General features: G+C 45.0%; 2 protein-coding genes across 2 annotated transcripts in view; one reads left to right on the top strand and one right to left on the bottom strand.

Annotated features, from left to right (window-relative positions):
- NUFIP1 (nuclear FMR1 interacting protein 1) overlaps positions 1–25648 on the bottom strand; it is a 50709-nt gene that overhangs the window by 6236 nt on the left and 18825 nt on the right. Inside the window, exons 6-8 of the mRNA XM_043995260.1 lie at positions 22058–22150; positions 17075–17331; positions 6503–6619 (exon numbers count right to left, since the gene is read on the bottom strand). Coding sequence (XP_043851195.1) covers positions 6503–6619; positions 17075–17331; positions 22058–22150 — 467 coding nt within the window. The remainder of the gene's footprint in view (positions 1–6502; positions 6620–17074; positions 17332–22057; positions 22151–25648) is intronic.
- On the top strand, positions 18777–19748 carry LOC122745944 (ankyrin repeat and SOCS box protein 12-like). Its single transcript, XM_043991401.1, has one exon. It carries the CDS (start codon positions 18795–18797, stop codon positions 19746–19748), a length of 954 nt encoding a protein of 317 aa, XP_043847336.1. The 5' UTR covers positions 18777–18794.

Raw genomic sequence — 25648 nt, 5'->3', positions numbered from 1 at the left:
TGTTAGCTTTAATAAGGAGTAAGGCCAGAGAGTGAAGGAGGAGAGAGGAGCAAAAGACATCTGGGTGATAAGAGATGGGAAAGAGGGAGTCCAAAGCAAATGACCTCCATTTTTTCTGTAAAAATGAGGCAGGGTCCTCAACTGAGAGTTTGGGGGTGAGGGAGCCCTGGGAGATTTGTGGACAGAGGGATGAAATGGTCTGGAAGAGCCATTGTGGAGAGTGAGGAGTTGATAAGAGAGGTATTGTAGGATTGCCTGGCAGCAGTGAGAGCCCAGTTGAGGTTAGGTAACATAAAGGTATAGTGGACCCAGTCAGAACAGTCCCATGGTTTTCTTCACTTTCATTCAGCAGCACATATGTAGGGATGAAGGAAACAAATAGTGGGAGTGACTGAATTTATGTAATAATGACCCATGTTATAAGGGGTTGCAATTGAAACTCAAACAGTGAAGAAGTAGGAAGAAGCCCTATAGAAAGTATAAGTAGAAAAATTGTTTAAAGACTTTGCGCTCAGGGGCAGCTAGGCGGCGCAGTGGAAAAAGCACTACTGATCCTGGATTCAGGAGGACGTGAGTTCAAATCTGGCCTCAGACACTTGACACATACTAGCTGTGTGACCCTAGGCAAGTCACTTAACCCTCATTGCCCGCCCCCCCCCAAAAGTTTAAAGACTTTGTGGTCTTCCTCTCCACCCTGCCATCATCTTCCTGTAATAATCTGCATGATTTCTCTTTCTCCCCAACACTAGTGAGTTTTCACACTCCTCCCATTTCATCCCATCTCTTCCAACAGAGCACTTTCTGCCATCCCTATTCTTTCACTTATGTTAATCTTTCCCTGTGTATTCGCTCCTTCCCTACTTCCTATAAACATGCCTATGCCTCCCCCATCCTGAAAAAATCCTCACTTGATTCTTCCGTCTCTACTACCTTCCTACTTTTTCTTCTGTCCTCTGTAGCTAAACTTGAAATGGCCGTCTACACTAGGTGCCTCCTCTTTCTCGCCTCTCTATTCTTAACCCCTTACAGTCTGGCTTATGACCATAACATTCCACCAGAACCACTCTCTCCAAAGTTGCTAATGACCATTTCCCATTTTTCACTTTCCTTGCCCTCCTAGACGCCTCTGACACTGCTCCTCACCCTCTCTTCTCTCTAGGATTTAGGACCCCCCACACTCCTGATTTCCTTCTGTGGATCTGACCGTTCTTTCTCTGCCTCCTTTGCTGCACCTCTTCCGGATCACACATTCTAACTGTAGGGACCCTTCAGGGTTCTGCCCTAAGGCCTCTTTTCTCTCTAAACTCCTCTACCTGGGGATCTCAGCAGCTCCCAGGAATTTAATGACCATCTTTATGCTAATGATCCTTCAATCTATCTTTCTTGCCCCAGTCTTTCTGCCAACCTCCAGCCCAGCATCTCCAATCGCCTTTTAGACATCTCAAGTTGGATTTCCATTAGACATTGCATGTCCAAGACAGAGCTCATTCTCTTCCCCTAAATCATCCTCTCCCCCAGTACCCTTAGAGGGCAACATCATTAGCTCCAGTCCCTCAGGCTCCTGGATTCCTCACTACCTCTCACCCTCCACGTCCAGCCTGCTGCCAAAGCCAGTCGATTTCACCTTTGTAAAATCTCTCCAACACCCCTCTCTCTCCTCTGATACTGCCAGGCCTCTAGGGCAGGTCCCAGTCCCTTCAGGACTCCTACAACAAACAGGCTGCTGGGGGGCCTGCTTGCATCAAGTCTCTCCCCACTCCGCTCCACCCTGCAGCCACCAAAGGGACTGTCCTAAAGTTCAAGGGTGATCATGTCACCCCCCTACTCAAACTCCGCAGGGGCTCCCTATTGCTTCCAGGAGCAAACACAAAATGCTATGTGGTGCTCAAAGCTCTTCATAAATCTGGCCCCCTCCTTGCTTTCCAGTCTTCTTACATACTCTTCAGTCTCATAACGCCGTCCTCCCAGCTGTTAAACACACAAGACACTCCCTCTCCGCTCCTGGCTTTCTCTCTGGTTGTCCCCCGTGCCTGTTATACTCTCCCTCCTGCACTCTGACTACTGACCTCCCATCTAAAATCCCATCTTCTTCAGGAAGCTTTCCCCAACCTTTCTTTTTTTTTTTTTAAATCTTATTTTATTTTATTTTATTTTTTTGGTAAGGCAATTGGGGTTAAGTGACTTGCCCAGGGTCACACAGCCAGCAAGTGTCAAGTGCCCTAGGCAGGATTTGAACTCAGGTCCTCCTGACTCCAGGGCCACTGCTCCATCCACTGAGCCACCTAGCTGCCCCTCCCCAACCTTTCTTAATTCCACTCCCTTACTTCTGCTAATCATTTCCTATTTATCCTGGACTGAATTGCTTCCATTTGAATCATCTTAGGAAAATTCTGAAGATCACCTGGCAAGATAAGCTACCAGACACTGAAGTTCTTTCTCAAACTAAACTGCCAAGGATTCATATTTGACTGCAGAGAGCTCAACTCTGATGGGTTGGACGTGTCTTCTGAATGCCAAACATACACTTGCCTAAAAAACTCTTTTACGGAGAACTCACACAAGGCAAGGGCTCACTTACATGGTGGTAAGAAGCAATACAAGGACACTCTCAAGGTCTCTCAAGAATTTTGGTATTGGAGGCAGCTAGGTGGCGCGATGGATAAAGCATCAGCCCTAGATTCAGGAGGACCTGAGTTCAAATCCAGCCTCAGACACTTGACACATAGCTATGTGACCCTGGGCAAGTCACTTAACCCTCATTGCCCCACCAAAAACAAACAAACAAAAGAACTTTGGAACTGATTGCATGACACGGAAGACACTGGCAAAGGACTGCCCCGTATGGTGTGCCCTCATCAGGGAAGGTACTGTGCTCTATGAGCAAAGCAGAAGTGAAGTGGCTCAAAAGAAATGCAAGATGTGCAAATTTAGAGAAAATCCACCCCAAATATTCATATGCCTATTTGTTTTGTTTGTTTGGTTGGTTTTTTTTGTTTTTTGTTTGCAGGGCAATGAGGGTTAAGTGACTTGCCCAGGGTCACACAGCTAGTAAGTGTCAAGTGTCTGAGGCCGGATTTGAACCCAGGTACTCCTGAATCCAGGGCCGGAGCTTTACCACTGCGCCATCTAGCTGCCCCAATATGCCTATTTGTGCCTAACCTGTGGTAGAGCATTCCGAGCTTGTACTGGTCTGATTGGCTACAGATGGACATGCTGTAACTTGATTCTAACAGTGATGTCATTTTGGCCCCCTTCGAGAACAAAGGACAACCACCATATATGTGTCTGCTTATCATCTCCTCCATTAGACCGTAAGCTCTTTGGGGGCAAAAACTCTTTTGCCTCTTGATGTATCCCAAGCCCTTAACACAATGACTAACACATAGTAGGTGCTTAATAAATGTTACTGAATGATTATACCAATTTCATTTCTGCAATATTTTCAGTCTACGGTCTCTTTTTTCATAAAGTCGCGTAGAAAATGTAACATAAAACAAATGTGGAAGCCATATGTAATCACACAGCAGGTTCAGTTCTCCTTTTCTGTACGGAAGGGAGCTAGCTTTAGATACTGGTGGCCCAGAGAAGGTGATCCTCTCCTCTACCTCCATATTTGCAATGGACCCAGCTATTAATGTACTTGGGCAACATCTGAGAAGTAGTATTTTCTAAACAGATCCCGTTGTGCTTAATAAATGTCTACTGATTGAAATGTAATAGCTGCCTGGTTGGACATTTATCATATGGCATGGGTTTTCATGTTCCTCCTAAGCCCCAGAGAGCCTTCCTTTAGGGATGGAAGTAGTACCCGCACCCTTTCATGGTATGGTCCTATACCTTCCCCGACTCTGTCACTTTGTGCTTTGCTCTGAAAGGAAGGAAAGGAAGATAAGAAAATGGTGTGAAAGGATAGAAGGTGTGCTCCAAAGTGGTCTGTGAGGGTTGGGAAGGAAGAATTTCAGCCACCAAAGAACTGGGTCACTCAGTGCTTCCTAAAACTCCCTCCAACTCTGGTCCCATTATTCTAAACCAGATGCATAGACCACAGATCAAAGCTTACTGCTGCAGAGTATTAAAAGTGCTAAGACTATTAGTACCTCTGTGCCTTTCTTGATTTCTACACCATCTCCTAATTTAGTGCCAACCTCCTATCTGCCCGTCATTCTGCCATTCCAATGTTAATTCTAGTTCTGAGACTCCCTCAGCCCTTAATCAAAATTCTTTTGTTTATGCTTTTTAACAGCAATGGCCTCAAAATGGCAACTTCAAATACAAAGACACCAAACACAGTGCAGTGTGCAAGCACCCTATTAATAATACCACCTGTTTTTAAGGGGTTCAGTAAGCCTGGGGACAGCTTTCTTTACTATCACCTGTCACAAGTAGAGCTGATAAGAATGAAATCCAAGATATTATGTTGAAAGAAGCATTTCACTTTCACATTAGGTAGACTGGATAGAAGAGTAACAGAGTCTTTGTTCTTTGTAAAGTGAACAAGGAAGCCAAGCATCTAAGGGATCTTCTGTTAAGATTAAAAACAGGATGGTCAAATTTCAACTAAACTGCATGAAAATAACACAATTTTGCATGTTCATGATACACTGAATATCATCTTTTTTTCCCCTTTTCTTTACTTTAACCAGACCCACGCTTTCACCCACATAAGGCCAATGTGGATGGGTACCTTCTCTTCAGTTTATAGTCTTGGTTGGACAGTTGGCTGAGACCCTAAGAAATTAAGCGACTTGGGCAAGATGACAAAGCCAGTAGGTATCGGGAGGGGGAACACGGGGCATGGGGGAGACTTGAACCCGGGTCTTCCTGATTTCAAGATCAGTTCTGTATACCCTTAGCCGCTTCTCTAAATGCCTCTTTTTACAATGGAAGATTCTCACCTGACCATCTCCAAGTCTCAAAATACCTAAGCAAGACAATGCTCCAGTCCAGTCAACTCCAAGAATGTTGTCAGCTCCCTAAAGGGAAGGATTTTGCCATGGATCGTTCTCAATAGGGTCTCAAAGTTTTCATCAGCCTCTCCAACTCCATTCAGCCCTTCTTTTCATGCTATAAATCTGCACTATTATACCCTTATCACATTCCCCCTCCCCCTTAACTGAATAACCTTGCTGCAAGAGAAAAAACAAACGAACCCTCCCAGGGCCTGGTTATACATATACATATACAGCACATCTACTAAACTTGCATATATCAACTGCCTATCATAACTACAAGCTGCACACAGACTAAAATGAACCCTAGTTCTTCACCCAGCATTCTAACATCACTTACATTTACATTTACATTACTAAGTCAGGCCAATGGTCCATCTGGGAGATGGAACGAGGAATATAGTCCCTACAGTCCCAAGTGCTTCACAAACATTAACTCATCTGATCTTCACAACAACCGTACAAAGGAGGTGCTATTATCACCCCCCATTTTACAGCTGAGGAAACTGAGGCAAACAGGGTAAGTGACTCAGGTGGGATCTGAACTCAGGCTCAGCGCCCTAACCACCATGTCACACTAAGAGTGACATTATAGGAAAAGGGGTGGTTATTATCATGATGAAGTGGAGGAAGAGAGGAAGGATGAGAAGAAAAGATAAAGATGATCCTGACAACACCATTATAGACAGCATGTCCCAAAAATCTTAATGTAGTTATAGGGTTAACTTATTAAAACTGCACTAAGAGTTTTGGGATGCCCTGAAGTCATCTTGTATATAAGTAGCACTTAACGGTTTTTGAGAGACTTTCACATACATTATTTCAGGCTGCCCTTCATGATCTCATCCCCAAAGGCTAAGCATTTATGCTGCACGTCCCTGACTTTTCTAGAATGACTCACTTCTAAATAAAAGATCACTCCCATTTCTGAGGGCATATGCTTTGCTGAAAACGAAAGAAGCCGAGCCAAACTTGCTTTAGTGGTTTCCACCACTCAAGCCTGCCAACCTCTGTAGGCCAGCACCCAACGGGAAGAATTTCTCTCCACCCATGAGAAGTGCTGCGCATTTTAATGGGACCTTCAGGCTGGCTCCGTGGTCCTGCCTACCTTTCCAAGGAGGTATGGAAAGGGAGTAGAGAAGAAAAAAAAGATCCTTTAGCTACACTCTGTTTAGCATTCCCTTCATTCTTTTTAATCCTTGGCTGTCGTTTTTATCTCTTCTACTCTCTTCTCTTTCTCTGCCTGGTCTTTAATGTACACATTAGGCATCTAATGTGTTTATCTCTGCAGACAGAGATATAAATATAAGACCAGGCTCAGCTCCTTGAATCAGTCTCACTCTCCTCCTCCCAGTCTGTTCCCACAATCCTCTGGGCCTCCAGCTTTCTCTCTCCCATGTTTAACTTCATCTCTCATGCCAACATAAAATTGAACTTGAAAGTCAAAATAAAGGATGTGCAGTCCAATAGGAAAGGGATTTAATGAGCAAATTTCATACCGGAGATTATGTTGTAGGCAAAAAAACAGATGCAATTAAGCTGCAAGTACTCACCCTCTGGCTCACTCTCTGACCCTGATATGTTCCCATAGTTAGTCATCAGTAAGCCCAGGGCTGATGTGACTTCCTTGGGGATGACGACATGTTCTGGCTTCTCCTCCTTGTCGGACTCTGGAAGAGAAGGAAAACTACTTGAGCATCTTGTCTAGATTCCCATCAAAGTGCTGGAACTTGGTCTCTCTGCCTTAGCCAACCTCAACGAATACTGCTTTAGAAAAGCACCATAGAAAATGATTTTTAATCTAACCCAGCAGTCAGTGCAAGGCAATCCTGTTCTTGGCCTCTGTAAAGGACAAACTTCCAAAAAGGTAGCAAATGTCTTTAGTTTATGCTCTTTACCAAATGGAAGGAACAGAGAGGCAAATGGTGACCACACACAGCTCAGGTACACCTTATCTATTGAGGATGTTAGTTCTGCCTTCTCCAAACAGACTTAATTACAGGCTTTGCTATTAATTACAGGTCTTACAAACAATAAAAGAAAGGTGTTTAATCTTATCAGTGCAGGTCTTCCCTCAACCCTCCAACAAAAACAAAACGAAAACACCTTTCCAATCAAGCAATGTAGAAGTTCCATTTCAAAATAAAAAGATTTGTTTAGAAGAAACCATGATATTTAAACAATGCTATAGAGGAGGATCTTAGCCAAGGAATCATGCTGAAATGAAGACAATCAGGGCTTTCCATATTCAGAACCTCTAAAGACTAAGCAAAAAAGCAAAAACCTATTTCAGGGGGAAAGGAACCAAATATGGGAATTCAGTTACTATTACGGCCTACGTCAGAAGGTGAAGCACCTGTGTCAGGTCAAGCAGCAGGCCTCCCTGTTGGCCTGGGTCAACAACGCCCATGCTACTTGGCAGCCCTGAAAACATCCTATTAAATTTGTTCTGGACAAGCAGCAAAATCTAAGATGGTGCCAACCCAATCCACAGGAGACCCTCCACACACTTCAAGGGTGAGCTGCTAATGGGGAAGTTCGAATGTATCAAGGAATAGAAGGAGCCCATGATCTGCATGCAAATCACTGCCCTCTCCTGGATGGAAAAAAAACGCAGAACCCTTTGTCATGGACAACTATCTCCTCCAGCATTTGTGCTCAGTACAATTTGCTCTCTGAATTCACTGAAGGGAAGTGAGAGAAGAATCTACAGTTGGGAACATTAAAGAGATTCCGTAGCCATGATATTTATACAGACGGGTCCAGGGAAAAGAATCATGAGCACAGCAGAGATCTCAGACGGGAGAAAAACAAGACGAGGCCAAGCTGCAGAACCATCTTTCCAGTCGCAGAGAGTCGTGCGGGGGGACAACATATTGACAGCGCTTTAACTTCTCCATCTTCTCTTCCACTTCCTTTACACTTGTCAGGAGGCCTACCATGGGTAACACTTTTTTTCCCCTGTTAACACAGTTTGTTTCATTTAAAAGTGTATATTTAAAGGGAAACAAAGGGGCAGCTAGGTGGCACAGTGGATAAGGTACCAGTCCCGAATTCAGGAGTACCTGAGTTCAAATCCAGCCTCAGACACTTGACACTTACTAGCTGTGTGACCCTGGGCAAGTCACTTAACCCCTCATTCCCTTGCAAAAATAAATAAATAAATAAATAAATTGAATGGGTGAATGAATGAATGAACGAATAAATAAATAAATAAAATAAAGGGAAACAGCCATGTTGTAGTGGATAAAGGAGCTGGCCTCTGGCCCTAGGAAGATCTGGGTTCAAAAGTCCTGTGTCTCATACGTACTGAGCTATGTGTCTCTGGAAAAGTCACTCAGAGACCATAAGTAGCAAGGAACGTGCCAACTGTGGGGGTGGATGGGTTTTCTCATCGGGGAGTTCCCAATATCAATGAATTTACAGACTAGTCCCTATTCCTTTGTTTAAAAATTATAATCAACAGGGGGCAGCTAGGTGGCACAGTGGATAAAGCACTGGCCCTGGATTCAAGAGGACCTGAGTTCAAATCAGGCCTCAGACACTTGACACTTACTAGCTGTGTGACACTGGGCAAGTCACTTAACCCTCATTGCCCCACCCCTCCTGAAATTATAATCAACTGGTTTTCTGCCTTTTCACGTTCTGCTAACTCTGTGTCAATATAACAGATTTCTTTTGTAATCCGACATGTTTTATTTTATGCATTTTAAAGCACTGGTTTCACAAGAAGGCTGAATGTCAAAGGGGTCCACAACCCAAAAGAGGTTGGAAACCCCTGGTATAAACAGCAGCAATGAAGATGCCCAGTCCCAGGAAACATCTTGAAAACCACTCGCTCCCTTTCAGCGCTGTCCCAAATGCCCCTTCCAAGAAGGATCTATCTTCCCAGGGCTCCAGTAAATCTAGGAAGAATTTCCCCAAACTCCCAAATACTTCCTGGCTCCAACAACAGGCATTCCCAGGAGAGCTGACATAGAGCCTGGCCATCGCAGACTCTAGGTTATATACCACATACAAGAGTTCGCCTAAGCCAGGCTCAAAATTACGTTCCCTCTGCCAGTTATCAAGGTAAAGACGGGAAGGTATAAACTGTTCTTAGCTGCCTAGTGTCCCGCTCTAAGCTTGCAGGTAGCAAAAGCCTATTGAGTTTCAATTAGTCAGTATCTATTAGTACAAGTTTAAGGACATTTTTAAAATGCAAGGCAATCATCACTCAGTTTTTTTATAAACACAATTAAAACAATACAAATCTCATTTTTAAGATACTAATGTCCAAAGTGAGAAAATCAAATTATGGAAATGACGGCTGAAAAAATAACAGGGCGGCTAATTTATCTTTTGCTGGCTCAAGATCTTGACTTTTACAATCTTACATTGGGTAAAAAGAAAACCCAAAAGGGGGCAGCTAGATAGCACAGTGGATAGAGCACCGGCCCTGGAGTCAGGAGGACCTGAATTCAAATCCGGCCTCAGACACTTGACACTTACTAGCTGTGTGACCCTAGGCAAGTCACTTAACCCCAATTGCCTCACTAAAAAAAAAAAAAAAAAAAAAAAAGAAAACCCAAAAGGAGTCTCACTTCTTTGAAACACAGTCATAACTGAAGAAGATAGAGGGAAAGGGGAAGCATGTATTTAGTACCTGCTATGTGTTAGGCACTGTGGTAAGTGCTTCTTACAAATATCTCATTTTATCCCAATTAAGAACACATCACTAAATACAGCTGCTTTCAAACTCAGTTTCTATTTTTGAATTTTGGTAGCAAAAATCTCCTCTCCTTTTTACTAGATTTAGAAATTGTCTCTTTGCCTATTTACAATTGAGTTCTGTGAGATAACTATAGTTGAATCATAAGGTATATCCAGAAGATAACAAGTGCCACAGAAATATATTCACTTAGCCAGTCAACCAACATATATTTAATGATCCCCTACTATGTATGTGCTGAGTGCTGTGGGGTTGCAAAAAATAAGACACCGTCTCTGCCTCATGGGAAGTTACCGTCTACTAGAGAAACGCCACATAAATCAATAATATGGCAGAGGTGCTGAATGCTACATTACCTAAGAAAGGGGGAGGAGGGAGAGGAGAAGGAAGAAGAGACAGAGACAGAGAGACAGACAGGAAAGATTACTCTGGCTTTGGGGAAAGGGGTAGAGGGAAGATAGCAACAGGCAAAGCTTCAAGAAGCAGAAGGGATTTCCAGGCAAGATGCTGAATGATGTAAAAGGTGACAAATCAAGCCCAGCTTCCTGAAGAAACCCCCCAGCCCAGGCAGCAAAGATCATGAGAGGAAACAATGACCAATAAAAACACAGAAAACACCAACGCACCCCTCTATCTAGTCCAGGACTGCACAAAAAGATAACCAGAAGGCTGAGGGTACTCTGAGAGAGCCAATGCCAGGAGGGCTGAAGCCAGAGCAATCTCGGGTAGGTGATGTCTGTATCCAGGAGATCAGAGACTGGGAAGGCAAGCTCCAGGAAGCCAGAATCCAACATACTCTCTGATGTAGCAATAAGGTCTTTGAGGGTCAAGGGCTGCAGGCAAATTGGGTTACCAGTAAAGAGACGCAGAAGCCAGGGACTGAGGCAGAGCCTGACTGAAGCTCTGGATGACTCACCAGCCCAAGACAGTAGGCAAGACTAGGGCTTAGCTATGTTATCCAAGGGTGCAAGCAAGAAGGCACAAAGTTTCAACCTGGCAAAAAGTCTCAATCCAGGAACTGAGGCTGGAGACATGAGAAAACAGGAACAACAAAACAACAACAACGATAAAAAAAACAAAAAAAACCCCACCTACCCCCAAATCTCTTCATCTAATGAAGAAATACTATAGACAGAAAGAAGCCCAAAAGGTAAATCCAGGAGAAGGGACGACTTCCCAATAAGCATAAGTAGAACCCCAGAAAAAAAAAATCACTTGGCCACAATGTCTCCAAAAAGTAGGTGGTGGAAATGATGAAAAAAACTGAAAAGATCATTTTTCTAAGAAAAAACTTAAAAAATAGGAAACGTGACCTAATTCGCTTATTTTTCTGATGAGAAAATGGAGACCTAGGAAAGCTAAGCTAAGTGGCTTTGTTCAGTCATGTAGCGGGTAAGGACCTGAGATGTGATTCAAACCTAGCTAAGTCAGTCAGCTGACAAGCAAATTTAACAAGTTTAACCAAGTACAAGGCACTGTGCTAGGCACTGGGAATAAAAAAGAAAGAGTCCGTGCCTCCAAAGAGGCACAATCTGACGGGGGCAGCAGTGTGGAAACAACTCAGTCCATACAAGATACAGACATGGAAGGTAATCTCACAGAGATGACACTTTGTCAGTGGAGCAGAGGGGGAGGGCCTCTGGCAGAAGCTGAGAAGTAAACCAAGTCTTGAAGGAATCCAGGGAAGGAAGAGTTAAGGGCTGAAGAAGAACGTTCCAGGCCCTGGGAACAGTCAGCACAACAATCCTCATGTTCTATTACAATGATTCTATGTAGAGAGCAGCTGATAACTCACATGGAGGGAAAGGTCTAAGGTCTGTGGAGGCTCATGCACCACAGCCACAGATGCACAACTCAACATTACTGACCATCTGCTTTTCTTCTGTCTCAGGCAGGAGACCAGTGATCTTCCCGAAGTGATCTCTAGCTAGCACAGCAATGAAAAGCATTGTGCCTTTGTGGAGAAACGGGGCTACAACGAGCCGAAAAAGACAGGAAGAAAGGGAGGGAAGGAAGGAAAGGAGGGAAAGGGAGAAAAAGAAAAGAAGGAAAGAAGGAAGGAAAGGAGGGAAGGAAGGGAGGAAAGGAAGGGAGGGAAAGAAAGGAGGGAAAGAGAAAAAGAAAAGAATAGAAGGAAAGAAGGATGGAATGGAAGGAAGGAAGGGAAGAAGCTAAACTGAGTAACTGTAAGCCATCTAATCTGACCAGCTGGCAGAGATACCACATGTAGGAATATAAAAATACAGCTCTATGTAGGGGATTAAAAGACAGCAAGTTATACTCCCAAAATGACAAGTTTGGGAAATCCACATTACAAGAATTTAACACAATATGTTATTCCAAAGGGCTTTCCATTTGAAATAACATTTTTTCCCCACAATCCCAGCTAGAAATATGATGTATGGCATGCATCATACCAAGAGTACTTAGGTGGGAGGGTAAAACACCAACCACCAAAACCTACCAATGTGGTTTAGTTCTTACTTCGAAGGACACATGACTCCACCAATGCAGACTGCAAGCCCTTCTTGTCTCAGGGGCTAAGGCCCAAAACAAAGGAAAACGTGACTGGCTGCCAGCCTCCTGGTGATCATTACCTCTGAACTTAGCTGAGCTGGTCCTCAGGAGACAGGCACAGTGCACTATTGGGCTTGCACTCAAAACCTATTAAGTTGGGAAGAATTGCCAGAGTTGATGCTCCCTTGGAGATCTCAGGTATCATTTCTACACCAAAGGGAAGCAGGATTTTGTGGAATATGGTCTAGTCTAGGTCTTGGCTCAACAAATTTGCTTTGGATCTAGGAGTTGGTCAAAAGTTTAGGAAACGGGGCGGCTAGGTGGTGCAGTGGATAAAGCACTGGCCCTGGATTCAGGAGGACCTGAGTTCAAATCCAGCCTCAGACACTTGACACTTATTAGCTGTGTGACCCTGGGCAAGTCATTTAATCCTTGTTGCCCCACAAATAAAAAATTTAAAAAGAGGAGAGAAATCATTAAAAAAAAAGGGTAAAGGACCCGCATGTACAAAATAAATAAAATTACAATGCGATATGTTAACTTGTGGTTTTCTAAGTCAACATGCTGCCTGCCTCTCTATTTGAATTTTGACACCACTTGTCCAGGATTCTATGGAAAGGCTCAAAAAGACCATACCTAGAAAGTACTCTCTACACTACACATGAGTCGGGTGAAGGCTTGAGTTGCCAGCCAAGCCTCCCATGCCCCATCCATCGATCTGGCCTTCCATGCATCCCAGGAACAAAGTGTACACTCAGTGCACAGGAGCTTCCAGAGGGATTTGCCCAGGCTGTCCAGGTAGAGGCCATCTGCTTAGGGCTTTCTTCATCTCCTTTCAAGTCGCTGTGATAGTAAATGTGAATGTGCATGAGTGGAAGTAAGGAAACGCACTTTAGAGTAAGGCCAGGCCAAAGACTTCACATAGCATAATGAAAAATGCTAAACCCCGCATTAGTAAAGAGGGTTTGTCAGGCTCTGATCCCAGGGCAGTAAATTCTTTCAAGTATCATCTGAGGACAAAAAACCTCTAGGTGATCTCTATACTGGTCCAAACCATGGGGATCAGTGTCCTTCTTAGAGTCTGAGGAAAATTTTTGGTCAGGCCAATCAGAAAAGAGACGGGATGGGCAGGAGTGTTAGGAGATTTTCAGCTTGAGTGACTTAACTCTCAGGTGGTCTAACAGCACTGGGCAGACTCGGCCTGCTGCTGCTGCTGCCGCTGCCACAATACAATCGAATCCCATTAGATCACTATCTCTTACCCCTGGACCAAGGGCTAGGAAGAACTGGAACGGGGGAAGGTTAAGAACAGAAAGCTCCTCAGGTGGGATTAAACTGTGGCGATGCAAGGGTTCCTTTTTCCCCCGCCTGCACAATCCAGCGAAGGGTTTGTGTCCCTCCCCCACTCCTCAATAGGGATGGAGTCACAGAATGAACTTTAAAAGCTGTCTAGTTCAAACCTGACCGATGCATGAGTCCATTCTCCAGCAGGCCCCACAAAGGACTGTGCAGCCGCAGCTTACTGACCTGGAGCCAAACCTACCTACTCACTACTTCACAAGAAAGCTTGATCCCCACCCCCACCCCCTTTTTTGGGTGAGGCAATTGGGGTTAGGTGACTCGCCCAGGGTCACACAGCTAATTCAGGTGTCTGAGGCCGGATTTGAACTCAGGTCCTCCTGACTCCAGGGCTGGTGTGCTCTATCCACTGTGTCACCTAGCTGCCCCTTGATTCCTTTTTGGGGACAGTTTTGCTTCCATTGAGCTTGAGAGGCACCGTCCCTGGAACTTCGATCCCTTGCACCCTAATTTTGCCCTCTGGAGCCAAGAAGAACAAACTGAATTCTTTAGCCCCTCAATTATGGGGGACAAGACTCCTCAATCTGTCAGCAATCTCCCGGAATCCACTAAGGTGCCCTGAATGATATTTACTAGACCTTTCAGAGAATGATTTTTATAGGATTTAGAGGAGCAGGGCCTCTCGAGATCAGTATCCAACCCCTCATTTTACAGGTGAGTAAACTAAGACAGATAGTACGTTTCCCTTCAATCTTCTCTTCTCCAAGATAAATACTGGCCAACTAACCATTACTAGAAATGGTTTTGCTTCCCCTCACTCACCCACCCGATGGCCACCCTTTGTCAACATCTCTCTTCAAATGTGGCCTCTGAAAATGAGCTTGATGCATCTACCCAGGGCAGAGTACAGTGGGACAGTCACCATTCCTGTGCCCGACACTATGCTTTCATCAATTAGCTGTTAACCTGCCCAGTGTTATCTCACCATACTCCAAATCTTCACAGTCTGCCCTCCCACCAAATCAGACAACTCTCTGTCCACCGAATGGGCAGTAAGAACAACAGCTGACCCATTTATACGGCATTTCAAGGTTTGAAAAGCACTTCTTTGATCCTTACAACAACTCTGTGAAGTGGATACTATTACCATCACCCCCATTTTGCAGAAGAGAAAACTGAGGTATATAACAGTTAAGTAATACACCCAGGCTCACACAGCTACTCAGGGTTTGGGGAGTTAAACTCGGGTCTCTCTGAGTTCCAGGACAACGCTACTCCCTTCATAGATCCAGGGCTGGGGAGGACCTCTTTAGAAGGCATCCAATCCTGCCTCTTCACTTTAGGCCTCTGAGCTTTCATTTACTAGGCTCCTTACACCATCACTGACCTCACTGTCTCCCTAGGATCTCTGGGGTGTTGTTTCAGAGCCCTCATCAGGTGAACAGGCACCAGGCAACCATGAGCAGGGGCTTGGACAAACAGCAGAGAACACCTGGGGGCTTCCTCAGCTCAAACCAAAATGACTTGTTTCTAAGGATAATGGGAAGGGCAGAAATTCCAACAGGAATATAAAACTGTATTTTAAGATCTTCAAGTCAGATCACAGATGACAGATTCAGATTCAGAGCCACGAAGGATCTCAGGTCACCTAGTCCACCCTCATTTTACAGATGAGGAAAGAGGTCCAGAGTAAGAGACTAACCTATCACATGTCACAGTGGGGATGTGAACCCAGATCTACCACCTCCAAATCCTGAGGTTCTCCCCACTATACCACACCGTTTAGTTTCACATGCTAATTAAATATGTACCAATAGTTTTGTAAGTGGCAAAGAAAACAGAGCACTGGAATAGCTGGGAGCTGGGAAGACCTGAGTTCAAATCTTGTCTCATACTTTTGAACTGTATGACCCTGGGCAAGTCATTCCCTCTTAGCCTGTAAAATGGAGATAATAACAGGGCCTACCTTCCAGGGTTATTGTGAAAATCAAACGAGGTAACACATACAAAGCACTCTGCAAACCTTAAAGCCCTAGCTAGCTGTTATTACTATAATTATTATTGTTGTTCATTATCATTAACCTCAATCCATGGCTTAACAACACTCCCAGATTTGTCAGATTTCTCCAAGAATTCTCCCAGGTGTACCTGACTGATGCTCACCTACCCTTTTCTAAAATGATTTTATAGGGTTTAGAGCTGGCAGGGGCACCAAGAGATTATCCAATCCAAGCCTCTCATTTTACAAATAACTATAGAGGCGTGACCAGACCTATTCAAGGTGACTAGCAGTAAGCAGCAGACCTGAGATTCAAATCCCTTCTTCTGACTGGTTCCCCCCACTACATGATGTCAAAAGAATTACAGAAACACATTCTCTACAGCTAGGGCTCTTAAACCTGGGTCACAGAACCTGTTTTGTAAACTAGTTTAATAACTACATGCCCAGCCAGTCAGACCTTGGGCATTTAAAAAGATCCTGAAGAGGGCACCAGAGGCTTCCCACATGGCCAGAGGTGCCCAGGACACACCGAAGGCTCAAGAGGACCAGCTCTCCCCCAGGGTTTCTGAGAACTGAACTGGGCCAGTCTCCACAGTCCTTTGAATATTCACCTGACAATCCTTAAACTCACATGCAATTTTCAGTTAAAACCAAAAACTAGCATGGTTCAGTCTAAAAAGCCAGTGAGTGAACACATCCCAGACCTTTCTATGCTTGACTTCGATGGCACAGCGACTCTAAGTGAGAGTCAGAGACAGTTGCAAGCAGGATGGTCTAAAACCCATGATGCAGCATAAAGGGCTTTAAACCAGAGAGAGCAGATGGGGGACAGACTGGTGTCTGAAATGACACCAGTCACTTTTCCTCTTAGGAACCAGTTCCCTCATTGCACGATAAAGGGGTTGGAGAAATCACCTCTAAGATCCCTCTGGCTCCCTAATCAAGTCATTTATTTACTTTTACATCTTAAACACCCTTCTTCTGCTTGGGACACTAAGGAAAGAGGGACGAATGACGTCTCTTGGCAACAAAGGTTGCATGTTCAAATCCTAGCCAGCTTTACTTAATAGCTGTGGTGACCGTGAGCAGCTGACTTACTCTCTCTGTTCCTCAAGTCCCTCAAGTATAAAAAGAACAGATTAGACTACATGGCCTCTACCTCTGGGTCTAGATTCATGATCCTAAGTATTCAACTAGACTTGAACATGTTACTTCAGAACAAGACTGCCTGTGGCTAATGGGAGGGAAGAGAGAGCCTAGAACCAGAACCTACAGGGGTGCCCACCAACTGGGGAATGGCTAAACCAGCTACAGGACATTAATGTAACGGAATATTTTTATTCTTTAAGAACCAACAAAAGAGATCGTTTCAGAGATTCCTTGTCCAATGAAGTGTGGGAAAACCCAAAACACCTCTTGATACAATGCCCACGGACCAATTCCAAAGGATCCACCATAAGCCAGGTCACCCACTTCCCGACAGAGAGGTGTTTGATGGATCAAAGGTGCAAGAGCCAGAAATGTCTGGACGATGAGGGTGGAAGGTGGGGATGGAGACAGCACCGATATCATCCCATATTTCCTCTTGGACCTCACCTGCCTCACTGTCAGCCAGCACTCCCAGAGGATCCACGTCCTTCTGGTAGGCCTCCGTCTGGGTCGCACGCAGCTCCTCTGCTTGAGGACAGCTTGGAGGGCCGGTGGGTGACGTGCCTTCAGCCAAATTTTCACCCATCTCTGGTGTTTTCTGGCCACCGTGCCACTTCTGCCACTTCTGCCACTTCCTGTGCTTCCCATGCTGCTGATTCCCAGCTGCTTTGATGTGAGGCTGTTTCCACTTCCTCTGCATCTTTCTGTAGATGAGAGATGTGAAACTTCTTAATAGCAAAGATTTTGTTTTCTAACTCTCTCAAATACATTTCTCAGGCAGAAATGTAATCCTGAGTCTCAAACCCATGCAGCACCTGATGTCCCCCTCCATAAGAATGTAACCCTCCACTGAAGGCAGGGATCTTGTCTTACCTAAACTTTCTCTCTTCTGCACAGTATTCTGCACAGAATTTGATTAAAGGGACACTACTCTTCTCAAGAAAATATGAAGTTAGAAACAAAGTATTTTTCGAAATTTTTAAAAATAGATATAAAAAAGCAGAAGATATGGAGGGGTCACTGCCAACCATACAGTGCTAAGTTATTTGAAAGCAACTTTTTTGGGCACAGGTAAGACTGATGCCAATAGACAGACAAGTGAAATTCAGTGTTTACTATATGAGGCACAGGCTAGGTGGGGAAGTTTGGATATGTCACAATACCCCCACCCCACCCCCCCACGCCCCCCCCCACACCCTGGTCCTTACAAATTTTAGAGTCTAGTGAAAAAACAACAGCTCTTGCTCTGTACGGACTCCCCTTAAGCAGCAAAACCTACCTGGTTTACCACACAAGCAAACAAAACCAACCACCAAAGAATCCAGAAACAACATAAAGTCACCAAGGGTTACAACCCAAGTTTTTTTTTTTACAAGATCCATTTTCTATAATGAAAAAACATGTATATACATTTTCTATAATGAAAAACTGCTAAGTGTTTACAGTAAGGCCAAAGGATACCCATGCGATTTTATAGCTGCAGCCAATGAGGAAGCTCTGGTTATTAATACTAACGAGTATCTAATGCCATGATATAAGCCTTCCTTTTATGAACCCCTGACGAGTCACAAGAAGACCTACAGTATTTCTTAGTCTTCAGACCATCACAATCCTGGAGTAGGTGAGAGCTAAAGCACCGCTGGAGAAACAGAAATCCATGCTTTCTTCCCTGGGAGAAGGTACCTGGAAACAGGCAGGGCAGGAGACAGGCCCTGTTCCCAGCTGGATCTCTCTGCTTTACATGCTAAGCATAGCCTGAGGTGGAGGCTGCCTGGTGGCCCAGGGGCGGGACGCCCCAGCCCAAGCGGGCTCCTGCCTCACAAAGGTGGACACTGACATCACCGGCGGCCGGCTGGCCCACGGTGAGGTCGGTTTCGCTCCGACTCTGCTCTCCTCGGCTAGCGGCTCCGATGGAGGGCTGCAAGAGACCCCAGAAGTCATTGGGTCCAACTCCCTCATCTTATGAAAAGGCGAAGTATTGTGTCCACTTTCTCCTGAGGTATGACCGACCTGAGAGGCTTGTGACCTAGCTACCTCCTACTGTTTGCCTTCTCCTGTGACCACCTCCGTGGGAGCTCGTCTCCATCCAGCCGTCTCCCCCTTCTGCCATCTCTGGTTCGTAGGCTGAAGATCCCTTCTGAAGATCTGGTGTGTTCTGCCACCCAAGATGAGAGGGGTTCTTCTTCAGCCTGCAGAGATGAACCTCATGGACATCAGTAAGATATTCTCCCTGCTGCAACAGCCCGACGAGGAAGACAATGCTGGTGAGAAGCAGGAGTTGAACCAAATTGTCTGTGACAACGATGCCAGCACCCTAGACCAGCTCCTTCACCAGAAGCGCTACAAGCGCTTCATCAACAGTCACAGCGGCTGGGGTGTGCCAGGTACCCCACTCCGCTTGGCTGCCTCTCGTGGCCACCTTAGCTGCCTGGAAGTTCTCCTGGCCCATGGGGCAGAGGTGGACTGCCTGGACGTTAAGGCCCAGACACCCCTGTTCACCGCAGTCAGCCACGGGCACTTGGACTGTGTTCGGGTCCTGCTGAAGGCTGGGGCCAGCCCCGGGGGTAGCATCTATAACAACAGCTCCCCAGTTCTCACAGCTGCTCGGAACGGTGCCGGCGAGATTCTGAGGGAGCTCCTGGACCATGGAGCAGACGCCAATGTTAAGGCTCGGGTGCCAGAGTGGGCTTCCAACATCACCTCCTGCTCCGGGCCTCTCTACCTGTCAGCCGTCTATGGCCATCTCGAGTGCTTCCGCCTTCTCCTGCTGTATGGCGCTGACCCTGACTACAACTGCACAGATAGACAGCTACTCTCCCGAGTGCCCAAGCCGCGCACACTGCTTGAGTTCTGCCTCCGGCACAGCTGCCCGCTGGAGTACATTCAGCTCCTTGTGGACTTTGGGGCCAATGTCTATCTCCCCTCTCTGCCCCTGGAGAAGATCGATCCGGGTGGGGAAGCTGTGGCCCTGCTGCTGAGGGAAAGAACTCATCCCAAGTCCCTGATGTCCCAGGCTCGTCTTGCAGTCCGAAAAGCTCTTCAGGGCTCTTACCAGGCCAACGCCATCGACCAACTAGATATTCCACCTATGTTGATTAATTACCTCAAGCACCAGGACTAAGGCACGTGGGCTGTGGCTGTCCTGAGAAAGCAGGAGCCCTGGGCACACATACTCACAACCTATCTACACCCTGAGAAAGAACACTTGTCATCTCCCTGAAGCTGGTTACATTCACATCACTTTTTCTATCCCAATAAAGGTAAACTCTAGGAAAAAAAAAAGAATAGCCTGAGGTTTGCTTGTCAGTAAGGCCCGTAATCTCCTCCAGGATCATAACCTTCCCCACCTGGCCCCAGGACGCCAGCCTCAACACCAGATGCCTGAAGCTCACACTGTGCCCTGCTCAGTTACATCTGCTCCTGACACTGGGCCCAGGAACCAGCTCACATTCCCTGGTGTTAGACAAGGTGCTCCTGCTATAGAAACTGAGGGAGGATCCACTGGGGAGGCACATCAGCCAGCAATGGCCCCGCCCCGTGAGAGCCCTGGTGATGGTCCCTTCCTACATTCACTAGCTTGCACCTTGACGGTCTTTAGACCAACCTCTAGTTCCTCTGGGATGGAGACAACCAAATGGTCGGTGTGGTCATCACAGTAGGCAATCAAGTCAGCAGGTTCAGTTTACTGAGGCTGCCCTTCACTGGCCTTGTCGCACCTCCAGAGTCTGATTTCATTCCCTGTGGGATCACCAAGCACCCAGACTTGTGACACAGCTGCAGGCTAGGCCAAAGCTATGACCACCTTCTTCCCAACCCCACCAAATTCCAAGACCTTCAGAGAGGACTCAGAATGACCCAGGTGCATCTCATCTAGTGTAATCTCCAATCGGATCCCACACTCACTGGATCTAATGCAGTGGATGAGAACTTAAGGTAAAGGTGCCCTATGTGATGCACGGGTGACCTTGAGTCACCCAGCTAAGTCTAGGCCTACCTGGACCATAGCAACTCAAATTCTCACCTCCTCAGTACCACCTGCCCCTGGGACCCTGCCCAGATTAGATATGCCCAGACCCTCCACTTAAGGAGAGAACTCCTCAATTCCTACCTGCTGCAGGAATTCACTGTACTCCAGCACTGGGCAGCCCACTTTCCCCTACCCATCCCACTTCTTTTTTTATGTGTTATTTAACCCCCACAGACTGTGAGCTCCTTGAGGGAGGGAATGTCTTTTACCTTTCTTTGTATCCCCAGTGCTTCCTTGGCATGGTGCCCAGCATTAGCAGGCACTTAAAGGTTTATTGACTAACTGACTAGTAAAATGTCCCATCTTCTAGCTCCTGATATTCCCTCATCCCCAACCAGATTACTCTCCTATTCTTGCTTTCAGCAGACTGTCAACTAATCCCTAAGATGCTAAATGAGAATTGAAGTGTTAGCTAGTAAAAGTTAAAGTGCTTCAATGTGCATCTTTGATGTCCATGGAGTTATAAAGAATGACCTTCTGAAATGAAGTATATAAAAGGGGAGTAAGCACAGCACCCTAGATTTAGCATCAGGATGGAATGTGGAGGTGAACAAGTCTAATCTCTTCATTTTACAGAAGGAAAAACCTGAAGTCACAGTCTGAGTCTGAATTGGTTGTAAGTAATAGATTCGAACTTGGGTCCTCTGACCGCCAAATTTGTGCTCTTTTGAGTCTATCAGACATTCTCAGTCACCTGATCACTCCCGGTAGCTAGCTTCTGGGGAGCGTCCCAGAGTATTCCTGATAGCAGTCCATCAGTGCTCTGGCCAATTGTTCCAAACTACAGCAACTTCTTTGGAGAAGAGAAAGCAGGAGCTGATGACATCAGGTTATCTTTCCCCCTTCCCAATGTGTGGGAGCAAATAAATGAACTCTTAGCATACTGACTGCAGTTATTTCTTCTACACATTTCATAATCCTTGTGCTTTTGCCAATAAGGTGGCCTGGGTCCCCTGACCAAACAGGGATTGCTTGCATTTACCTGATTTGGTTATGTCAGTGGAAAATCTTATTTTTTTTAAAACAGTAAATTAGGAATCAGGTCAGGAAAGAAATTAGAACAAAGTGAAAGGCAAAGGTACATGCACAATAACACTTATTTCAGCAAACAGGACACTGACCTGGCTGGAAGGCTCCCTCATCCCATAAACACTAAATTTTAAAAATTAAGGCAGCTCCAGGAACCCTTCTGACATCCAAACCCAACATTCTGGCCAAGAACAAAGACGTAACCATTTCTGAGTCAGCGATGAAAGTCCCAACAGCAAGGACTTTCAAGCAAACTCTTGGCACAGGGAACGTCACACTTATTGGTTATCAATCTATTCTGATAAAATAAGCAACAAGAGAACACAAGGAAGTCAAAGGGGCTGAACGACTATGCTCACCAGAAGAAAACTTACCCAAACTGTGTTGTCGTCAATACGTCTCCTCTCTGCTCTTTCTCCTCTTGTAACAATTTCTTCTTTTCAATATTGGCCCGCGTTGGAAAGTTTCTACAAAAGAATTCAGATTATCTCTAAAATATCTCTCAATATCTCCACAGTTGTGCCACTCAGAAATTTCTGCATTGAAATATTTATTTAAGTCAGAGGGGAACAGCTGACTAAGTCACAGGCTTCTCATTTCTTCAGGAGAGAAAATGTTCATTTGTTTTTCAGTCATGTCTGACACCTTGTGACCCCATTTGGGGTTTTCATGGCTTTGCCATTTTCCTTCTCCAGCTCACTTTGCAAATGAGGAAACTGTGGCAATCAGAGTTATGTGATTTACCCAGGATCACACTGGTAGTAAGTGTCTGAGGCTGGATTTGAACTCAGAAAGATGAGTCTTCCTGACTCCAGGCCCGGAACTCTATCACTGTGCCAAATAGCTGTCCCTGAGATACTGTGAGGAGGGTCAAAAAGAAAAGTATGTGTTTTGCATATAACACTCACACAAGCTCCTACAACAAGGAGAAACTAAAAACTGTGCATTTATAAGTTTAACTTCTTTACCTACAATAATGTTGGGGAAAGTACTTTTGAAATCAGTTCAGAGATACCTTTGGGATCTGGTAGTACTGTTTTAAAAAATAATCCGGCCTGAATAACTAACCTCCGATGATAACGGGCAGATTTGGTGGACTGACAGGACAGGACTTTGGCAAGGATTCCAGTGCGGCTGCACAAGTCAAACTGAACAAATATAACCAGGAGAGCATAACCGTGAATGGGGAGGGACATAAGCGGTTATACGATGAGCGATCAATGCATCACTATGACTGAAGGCAGACCTAAAAGGCAGTGCTCTAAAGACACGGACCTGGGCCTGGTTTAATATGTGCATTGGAATAATGAAATGGAAAAGGATATTTTTTGTCTAATTTCATATTGTATGGTTTTATTATCATATTACTTTATAGAAAAAATGGAAGCCTTTCAGTGTAAGCTCTCTCTTCCAATCTCTTCATCTCAAACCCTCCTTAACATCATCTCCTATTGTCTCCTCTGTTTGCTGTCTCTGACAAGAAGGCAACCAACCTCTCCATATGCTCTCTCTCTCTTTCTGTGGGGCAATGAGGGTTAAGTGACTTGCCCGGGTCACAGAGCTAATAAGTGTCAAGTGTATGAGGCCAAATTTGAACTCAGGTCCTCCTGAATCCAGGGCCGGTGCTTTATCCATTGCGCCACCTAGCTGCCCTCTGCATATGCACTCCTGATCCATCCCCTCCTGTTTTCTCCAGCTGACTGCATCCTGAATTAGCCCCCCTTTCTCATGAATCTTCAACTTCTCCTTCTCTACTGGTTCCTTCCCTACAGCCTTTAAACATGCTCAGTCTCTCCCATCCTTAGGAAACCTACACTAAATCCAATCTTCTTCTCCAGCTGCTGTCCTCTCTCTCTCCTTCCTTTCTTAGCCGAACTCCTGGGAAAGATTGCTATACTTGCTGCCGTCACTTCCTCTCCTCTCATTCACTCCTCGGCCCCCCGCAGTCTGATTCCCAACCACGTCACTCTCTCTCCAAAGTTATCCACAATCTCTTAACTGCCATATCTGATTGTCTTTCCTCGAGTCCTTTTTCTCATCCTTCTCTAGTGATCTGCTATAACGGACACCAGCGACCACCCTTTCCTCCAGCAAAATTGCTTCACTTTGGGTTTTTCTGACAATGTTCTCTCCTTGTTCCCCAACTACCTAAGTCCTCCTTTGCTGGGTCTTCAATATCACATCCCCTAACTGTGGGTGATCCCCAACACCTTGCCCTAAATACCCTCTTCTTTTTCTATATTGTCTCTTAGTAACCGTATCAGCTCCCATGAGTATAACAATCACCTCATGACTCACAGATAGAAACAAACAAAAATGGATAAGTAATAAAAATGTAGGTGACAGGTAGACAGAGATGGATAGGTGATAAATGATAGGGAAACAGACAAACAGATAACTTAAGCACCATCTTCTGTAGGAAGTTTTTCCTGGTCCCCCCCCCCCCAACTGGTAATAATCCCCCTCCCAAACTATTTTGTACTTAATTACTCTGTATACATTTATGTGTGTTCACTTTCGATTTACATTGCCTATATTTCTCTGTGTACCCCCATTAGAATGTAAGCTCCTTGAGAGCAGGGTTTTCCTCCCTGTTCATCCTTATAGCCACAGCATTCAGCACAATGTGGGTGCTTACCAAACACCTGTCTGCTTTCTTGATTGATTCTCTAAATCTGCAGATGACAAAAATCTAGGTGACATGGAGTGGCTCGGACCCGGAGATAGTGACTGATCACTGGAAAATGATCAGAAACCACAACCATAAATACATTTCAATAAGGAAAATTTAGGGAGACTTATCTGGGTCAAGAAAAACCAGATTCTACATCTGCAAGATGGGGATTACAGATCAAGAGCCCAAAGGGACCTCGGAGGCCACCTAATCCCATTCCTTCATTTTTCAAAGGAGAAAACTGCAGAGGCTGAATTGCAGTATCTTGTCCATGGTGACAAGTAATAAAGGTAAGAGGCAGGATATGAACCCAGATCCTCTGACTTTAGAGCCAGTGCTATTCCTGCTGTGCTACACTGCCACCCAGTGGGTTGACTTGTTATAAACAAGAATGAGAGAACGTGATGCTGGGGTCATGATGGACAAACAATAAGAAGTCAATGAACCAATAACACAACCGGGGGCTTTTTCAAAACAAACAAGACTCAAGCAATGCTCAGTTTTCACCACCATCTTCTGGTGTTTCAAGCTGTTTGGGTTTTTTTTTTTAATCATAAAAGTATTTTATTATTTTCTAGTTACATGTAGAGATAGTTTTCAATATTTGTTTTTATAAGATTTCTAGTTTCAAATTTTTCTCCCTCCCTCCCCCTCCCAAGACAGCAAGCAATCTGATATAGGTTATATATGTACAATCACATTAAACATATTTCTGCATTAGTCTTGCTGTGAAAGAAGAATCAGAGCAAAAGGGGGAAAAAAAATAGAAATAGTATGGTCCAATCTGCATCTAGATTCCACAGTTATTTTTTTCTGGATTTGGAGAGTATTTTCCATCATGAGTCCTTTGGAACTATCTTGGACCATTGTATTGCTGAGAAGAGTCAGGTCTATCACAGTTGATCAACACACAATGTTGTTGATACTGTGTACAATGTTCTCCTGGTTCTGCTCATCTCACTCAGTATCAGCTCAAAAGTAAGTCCTTCCAGGTTTCTGTGAAATCCACCTGCTCATCATTTCTTACAACACAATAGTATTCCATGACATTCACATACCACAACTTGTTCAGCCATTCCCCAATTGATGGGCATTCCCTCAATTTCCAATTCCTTGCCACCACAAAAAGAGCAGCTATAAATATTTTTGTACATGTGGGTACCAAAAAAAAAAAAAAGCTGGTTTTAAAGTGAGTTTGTTTGAACCTTAGAACACACTTTCGTGTGTGTGTGTGTGTGTGTGTGTGTGTGTGTGTGTGGTTGGGGGGGGGGCGGGGCAATGAGGGTTAAGT

This window comes from Dromiciops gliroides, chromosome 3 (genome assembly GCF_019393635.1).
Source record: "Dromiciops gliroides isolate mDroGli1 chromosome 3, mDroGli1.pri, whole genome shotgun sequence".
Taxonomy (NCBI): Eukaryota; Metazoa; Chordata; class Mammalia; order Microbiotheria; family Microbiotheriidae; genus Dromiciops; species Dromiciops gliroides.
The sequence above is the reverse complement of the archived record's forward strand: the minus strand, read 5'-3'. Positions and strand labels throughout refer to the sequence as shown.